This window comes from Saccopteryx leptura, chromosome 8, assembly GCF_036850995.1.
Source record: "Saccopteryx leptura isolate mSacLep1 chromosome 8, mSacLep1_pri_phased_curated, whole genome shotgun sequence".
Lineage (NCBI taxonomy): Eukaryota > Metazoa > Chordata > Mammalia > Chiroptera > Emballonuridae > Saccopteryx > Saccopteryx leptura.
This window is the reverse complement of record NC_089510.1, coordinates 3,698,231-3,705,977: the sequence shown is the minus strand read 5'-3', so window position 1 is coordinate 3,705,977 and position 7,747 is coordinate 3,698,231. Positions and strand designations below refer to the sequence as shown.

Below are 7,747 nucleotides of genomic sequence, written 5' to 3'. Positions count from 1 at the left end.
CAAGCATCTGTGAAAAAAACAGAAAGCTTATACAGTCATCTGGAGCCCTGACTATTGCTCAGGGGACACCTGGCTCTGGTGATCAGCTGGGCTAAGGTTTGCTGTCCCATAAGACAGTATATATTTGTATATATTTTAAAGCTACCGCCTGAAGGTCTGGCTTCCTATCAGTTCTGAATCCAGGTCCCTTTGAAGCACTGTCAGTCCTTGGCATATACTTACCTCCTGGGAGCTATTAAACATATCATAAGTTAGTTGGACAAGCAGAGAGGTCTGAGAGTCAATGGAGAGTTGGAGTCGTGTTGAACGACAAGTTTTGCCTTCTACATGAGGCCAATTATTTTTTTTAAGACTAGAAGAGGTAGCTGTTTTTTTACACTGCATAGAAACCAACAGAGAGAGTTAAGTAAAATGAAGAAACAAAGTAATATGTTCTAGATGAAAGAACATGATAAAACCTCAGGGGAATAAAAAAAACAAACAACCTCAATGAAAGGGAGAGAAGTAAAGAGTTCAAAGTCATGGTCATAGAAATGCTCGCTGAAATGGTAAAAGGAACGGTTGAACACAGCGAGAACATCAACAGAGAAATGGAACACATAAGGAAATATCAAGTAGAATTCACAGAGCGGAAGAAATGTAATAACTAAACTGAAAATAAAATACACCAGAGGAGGGAACAGCAGACAAGTGGAGCAGAAGAAAACTTCATAAACTCTTAATCAAGATGGAAGCACCACCAACCCAACCAGAACAGCAAGTAGAAAATAAAAAGTTTAAGAAATGACGATAGCTGAAAAAGATGTGTATGACAACGGCAAACAGACTAACACTTGCTTTATAGGGTTCCCAGAAAAATAAGGTAGAGAGAAAGGGGTATATTTATGCTTTAAAAAAATAATGGCTGAAAACTTCTCTGACCTGGGGAAAGGATCAGAGGATGTAAATCCAGGAAGCCCAGAGACTTCCAAATAAAATCAATGCAAAGGGACTCACACCCAGACACCTTATAATTTAATGGATAAAGGCAAAGACGAGGAGAGAATCATAAAAGAATCATGAATAAGCAACTTGTTATGTACAAAGGACCCAAATAAGGACCATAAGTAGATTTGTCAGCATAAATTGGCAAGCCATAAGGAGTGGATTGATATATTTGAAGGGCCGAAAAGGAAAAAAAGTGAAATTCCAACCAGTACTGCACTTGGCAAAGTTGTTATTGAGAATTGAAGAAGAGATAAAGAGATTCACCATCACTAAATTGTCCTTGAAAGAATGTTGAAAGGATTTCTTTAACCTAAAAAGAAAATGTGTTAACTAGTCACAAGTAAACATAGGAAAGAATAAGAATAAATCTCACTGGAAAGGTGGATATATAGTAAAGGTAGTAGATTAATTATTTATAAAGCTAATATGAAAGTTAGAAGACCAAAGTAGTAAGATTTACTACTATGAGAATAATTAGGTAAGAGACACACAAGATAAAAAAAGATGCAAAATGTGACATAAACTTAAAATATTAAAAGAGGAAAAATCCTCATAGACATAAACAACGGTGTGGAGACTGCTGGGTGGAGGGGTTGAGTGGAGGGCGGGGAGGAGCGCACAGGGGTGTTCCTGGTGAGGGAGGAAGACGGGACCCGGGGTGGTGAGTACACAATACAGCGTACAGACTGCAGCGTACAGACGATGGGTGGAGGGGTTGAGTGGAGGGCGGGGAGGAGCGCACAGGGGTCTTCATGGTGAGGGAGGAAGGCGGGACCTGGGGTGGTGAGTACACAATACAGCGTACAGACTGCTGGGTGGGGTTGAGTGGAGGGCGGGGAGGAGCGCACAGGGATCTTCATGGTGAGGGAGGAAGACGGGACCTGGGGTGGTGAGTACACAATACAGCGTACAGACTGCTGGGTGGGGGGGTTGAGTGGAGGGCGGGGAGGGTGGTGAGTACACAATACAGCGTACAGACTGCTGGGTGGAGGGGTTGAGTGGAGGGCGGGGAGGAGCGCACAGGGGTCTTCATGGTGAGGGAGGAAGACGGGACCTGGGGTGGTGAGTACACAATACAGCGTACAGACTGCTGGGTGGGGTTGAGTGGAGGGCGGGGAGGAGCGCACAGGGATCTTCATGGTGAGGGAGGAAGACGGGACCTGGGGTGGTGAGTACACGATACAGCGTACAGACTGCTGGGTGGGGTTGAGTGGAGGGCGGGGAGGGGCGCACAGGGGTGTTCCTGGGGAGGAAGGAAGACGGGACCTGGGGTGGTGAATACACGATACAGCGTACAGACTGCTGGGTGGGGTTGAGTGGAGGGCGGGGAGGGGCGCACAGGGGTGTTCATGGTGAGGGAGGAAGACGGGACCTGGGGTGGTGAGTACACAATACAGCGTACAGACTGCTGGGTGGGGTTGAGTGGAGGGCGGGGAGGGGCGCACAGGGGTCTTCATGGTGAGGGAGGAAGACGGGACCTGGGGTGGTGAGTACACGATACAGCGTACAGACTGCTGGGTGGGGTTGAGTGGAGGGCGGGGAGGGGCGCACAGGGGTGTTCCTGGGGAGGAAGGAAGACGGGACCTGGGGTGGTGAATACACGATACAGCGTACAGACTGCTGGGTGGGGTTGAGTGGAGGGCGGGGAGGGGCGCACAGGGGTGTTCATGGTGAGGGAGGAAGACGGGACCTGGGGTGGTGAGTACACGATACAGCGTACAGACGATGTGTTGTGGAACTGTGCACCTAAAACCTTTATAATTTTGCTGAGCAGTGTCACCTCGATAGATTTAATAAACAATAATAATTAAGGGATACACAAAATAAAAAGATGTGACCCTGACCGGTTGGTTCAGCGGTAGAGCATCAGCCCTGGTGTGTGGATGTCCCGGGTCCGATTACCGGTCAGGGCGGGCACACAGGAGAAGCGCCCATCTGCTTCTCCACCTTTCCGCTCTCCTTCCTCTCTGTCTCTCTCTTCCCCTCCTGCAGCCAAGGCTCTACTGGAACACAGTTGGCCTGGGCACTGAGGATGGCTCTATGGCCTCCACCTCAGGCACTAGAATGGCTCTGGTTGTAATGGAGCGAAGCCCCAGATGGGCAAAGCATCGCCCCCTGGTGGACATGCTAGTTGGATCTAGGTTGGGCGCATGTGGGAGTCTATCTGCCTCCCCGCTTCTAACTTCAGAAAAATACAAAAAAAAAAAAAAAGAAAAGAAAAAAGGAAGAAAGAAAAGATGCAAAATATGACATTAAAAGATAAAATGTTAAAGAGATAAAGCTCCTGGAAGTGGACAGCAGTGTGGTGACTGTTGGGAGGAGGGGGCTGTGGAGGTGGAGGAGGGGGCTGTGGAGGTGGAGGAGGGGGCTAGAGGTGGAGGAGGGGGCCACGGGGGTGGTGGAGGAGGGGGCCGCGGAGGTGGAGGAGGGGGCGTGGAGGTGGAGGAGAGGGCCACGGGGGTGGTGGAGGAGGGGGCCGCGGAGGTGGAGGAGGGGGCGTGGAGGTGGAGGAGAGGAAAGGGGTAGATGCTGACGCACAGAGACTTGAGTTGAGGTGGTGAACACACTGGACAGATCATGTGTTGTAGGATTGTGAACTGGAAGCGTTTTGTTAACCAGCGTCACCCTAATAAATTTAATTGAAAAAAAAGTGTTGTGAATACCGAGTGGAAATTTTAAGCTTTAAAATGCAATCAAACTTTGAAGTTTTTATAAACTTAAAGGAGTATTATATGGTCCTGTCTCAGTACATAGAGCACTGGCTCAGTGTGCAGACCTCCCAGATTCAAACCCTGGTCAGGGCACACAGGAGAAGTGACCATCTGCTTCTCTCCCCCTCGCTCTCCCCCGTCTCTCCCTCTTACCCTCCTGCAGCCAGTGGCTCTGTTGGTTCGAGGGTCAGTCCTGGGTGCTGAGGATGGCTCAGTTGATTCGAGCATCCGCCCCAGACAGGGTTGCTAAGTAGATTCCAGTGAAGGCACATGCAGGAGTCTGTCTCTCTATCTCCCCTCCTCTCACTTAAAAAAAAATTATAAAAACAAATTTTAAAAAAGACTATTATAAATGTAAGTTGTTATTTACGGGTAGGACAAAAGTTGGTTCACAGCTGTCTGTATGAAAAATAATATATATAATAATGAAAAAAAAAAAACTCTGTGTTTCATGTACTCACAACTGTAAATTATTGCTCCCCTAGTATGTAAGCCTTATGGTCATCACAGAGTCAATGCTTATAGCAGATGCACAAAAGATAAAGAGAAATGAATACCAACCTACCCCTTAAAAAGTCACCAAACCACCCACAAAGAGAACAAGAGAAAAAAGTCGAAGAGAGGCACCCCAAAAGCAAACATAGAACAACAACAACAAAAAAGGCAATCAGTGCAGCATGTTTCTTGCAGCACAATTCATAATGGTCAAGGGATCAAAACAACCAGAGTGTCCTTTGATGGATAAATGGATAAACAAGTTGTGATATATGTATATAACGGAATATGATTTATCCGTAAAGATCGAAATCTCACCATTTGTGACCACGTGAATGGGCCTTGAGGACACGATACCAAGTGAAATAAATCACAGAGAGACACACACACAAAGACCATGCAATCTCTCTCATCTAGAGGAACTTAAAAAAAAATAATAAAAGTAAAAATAAAAACCAAACTCGTCGATAAAGAGAACAGATTAAGAGTGGACAGAGGTGTGGTGGAGGAGGGAGAGAAATACATGAAAGTGGTCAAAGGTTAAGAAACAATCTGGTAAGTAGAATGAACTGTACTCATTCAACTGTCATTCAAAAGATTATCTAGTATTTTTAATCCTGCATTTTTATGACAATGGACCCGTGAAGATCACAAAAAAGATAAGCGTAAAGTTAAGAGTAGTGAGATAAAATGACATCTTCCATTTTACTTTTTTTCCCCCTATTGAGGAAATATCCATCTCTGATGGTCAGCAAGTCAAATATCATGAACTTTTAATTTTTTTTTAAATTATCTTTCTCTATTTTTAATTGGTGAACAACCATCACTTGCTCAGTGTAGAATTAATTCTCTAAGAAGGCCGAAAGGAAGTGTCTTGAAGCAATGAACTGAACCGGAAGGACGGCATCTTTCCCGAAGGTTTCCGTGATTCTCTTGGCCAGGTGGGTGAGGAGGCGAGGAAAACGTATCCGTGTGGGATCTCAACAGTGAGGAGAAGTGATGGTGCCTCTGTTACCTTTGTCGTGATCTGTGTAGAGAGCAAGCAATACAGTCTCCCTACAGTATCAGTCCACAAAGTTTAAAAGACTGTACGTTTGTCAGTTATCACACAGGAAGAGTAATGCTTTTCCTCCAGTTCCCGCAGATTTCCGACACCCTGTCAGTGTGACCTTCATGGGGCTAAGCCGGCCCCGTGGTTAAGCCTGATAACCCTGCGGAATTACAGGAAAAACGGTTTTCTGAGTTCAGTGAACGGATTGGGGAACCAGTGAACCGACATGCTAATGTGGTTGAGTGTTGTCTCATGCATGAATTCATTGGCGCTCATAAAAATGTAAATGTATGTTGATTTAGTCTGGGAATAGAAGTATCCTGCATTCTGGAATATTAGCCTCTCCTGGGACAGTGAAGCAATTTAAACAGATGAGTAAGGTGTCAAAATAAGCTTCTGTCGAATGCCAGATGGCGCAGGGTCTTCTTCCGGCGCGCGCCTTTCAGGAACAAGGTGAGTTCAGTGAAACACGTTCTCCCACTTTAAAAGAAAATTTACCCAACATCTAAAAAAATAAACATGGATTCAGTGTTTATTGTGCCCAAACATATTTCCTGGCAACGGAAATGTATTTTTATGCGTGTACATAACCACAGAGGCAGGAGAGACCTTCCTTCTTGTTGAGCGGTGTTGGTGGGAGTTTTGTACTAAACTATGTCATTCATTAACATTTAAATGTTAAAAACACACAAAGGAGAGTTGTTGGTATGTTTTTATGAGAAATCTTGTAAGATAACAACTGCAAAATCCTAATGGTTTCCTGAAATCTCAGTTGGGTCCATTTCCTTCAGCTTGCAACAATTCTATGAATGCATTCCAAGAAAAAGGGGGGAGGGAGGGGCAAAGTAATAAAAAGTATTCCTGACACAGCAAAATAAGCATCAAACAAGAATGTCCTCACTGGCACACGGGCAAGGGAAAGCCATGCTTCTCTAGAGGGCTAAGAATGAATCTTCTCGCCAAACCATTAGCTCAAAGAATTTGTTTTTCAGATGGTGTGAGGGTCCTTTCTCTCTCTCTTGAAGGCAGTTCTGTGGAGTGCAGTATGGAGACTTCTCGACTGGAGCTGATGAGCTGTGGCTCCCAGGCCTCACTGGGCGAAGGCAAGCAATGTATCTTCGGGCAAGACTAAATGTTCCAAAGCCTTTTTTTTTTTAATATAGAATAATAATTTTGTCCTGCCTATATAATTCTTCTGCTGTTACAATTAAATAAGTGATTGATATAAAAACGGTTAGTATTATAGCCTGACCAGGCAGTGGCGCAGAGCGTCGGACTGGGATGCGGAGGATTCAGGTTTGATATCCCTAGGTTGCCAGCTTGAGTATGAGCTCATCTGCTTGGAACAAGGCTCATCAGCTTGAGTCCAAGGTCACTGGCTTGAGCAAGGGGTCACTCAGTTTGCTGTAGCCCCTCTCCCACCCCTGGTCAAGGCACATATGAGAAAGCAATCAATGAGAAACTAAGGTGCCTCAATGAAGAATTGATGCTTCTCATTTCTTTCCCTTCTGGTCTGTCTGTCCCTATCTGTCCCTCTCTCTGTCTCTCTTTGTCTCTGTCACAAAAAAAACAAAAACAACAACAACAAAAAATGCTTAGTATTATAAGCAAAGAATGCAGAGTTTTTGTTTTGTTTTGTTTTTTACAGAGTCAGAGAGAGAGGGATAGATAGGAACAGACAGACAGGAATGGAGAGAGATGAGAAGCATCAATCGTTAGTTTTTTGTTGCGACACCTTAGTTGTTCATTGATTGCTCTCTCATATGTGCCTTGACTGGGGGCCTACAGCAGACCAAGGAACCCCTTGCTCGAGCCAGCAACCTTGGGTCCAAGCTGGTGAGCCTTGCTCAAACCAGATGAGCCTGTGCCCAAGCTGGCGACCTTGGGGTCTTGAACCTGGGTCCTCCACATCCCGTTTGACATTCTATCCACTGTGCCACTGCCTGGTCAGGCAATGCATAGTTTTTAATGAAGACATTTTCCAACCTCCACTGAAGTGCAGCAGACAGTTAGACAGACATGAGCAGAGCAAGGACTATAGGCTGGGCACAGAAGGTCACTAGGACAGACAGCCCCGGGTGCCTAGCAATGGGCAAAACCAGGAAAACAAGGAGGTCACCCCCACCTCCACCAGGGTGGCCTTTCCTCCACTAGCATATAGCTGGTCTTGTGGTTTAGACGTTTCATATCACAGGTTGTATGGCTGGCACCTTTCCCAGACTTTTCCTTCCCTGGCATGGTACATTACTGGTCATGCAAGTTTATTTTATTTTATTTTATTTTATTGTGGCAGAGACAGAGAGAGTCAGAGAGAGGGACAGATAGGGACAGACAGACAGGAACAGAGAGAGATGAGAAACATCAATTCTTTGTTGGGGTTCCTTAGTTGTTCATTGATTGATTTCTCATATGTGCCTTGACGGGGGGTGGGGGTGGGGAGGCTACAGCAGACCGAGTAACCCCTTGCTCAAGCCAGCGATCTTGGGTCCAAGCTGGTGAACTT

The 7,747-nt window shown here is 45.6% G+C and overlaps 1 protein-coding gene across 1 annotated transcript; it reads right to left on the bottom strand.

The window, feature by feature from the left end:
- Positions 1-1,511: 1,511 nt before the first annotated feature.
- Positions 1,512-5,472, bottom strand: LOC136380072 (uncharacterized). The gene is made up of 2 exons (XM_066347828.1): positions 5,417-5,472; positions 1,512-2,571 (listed from the first exon to the last, which is right to left on the bottom strand). The coding sequence occupies exons 1-2, from the start codon at positions 5,470-5,472 to the stop codon at positions 1,512-1,514; spliced, it is 1,116 nt and encodes a 371-aa protein (XP_066203925.1).
- Between the last annotated feature and the right edge of the window lie 2,275 nt (positions 5,473-7,747).

Bases quoted from the DNA above. Each gene is read 5' to 3' on its own strand.
- LOC136380072 (XM_066347828.1), bottom strand. From the start codon at position 5,472: ATGTCGGTTCACTGGTTCCCCAATCCGTTCACTGAACTCAGAAAACCG. The intron at 2,572-5,416 runs GTAATTCCGCAG...TCACCACCCCAG, and splicing joins CTCAGAAAACCGTTTTTCCT to GTCCCGTCTTCCTTCCTCCC.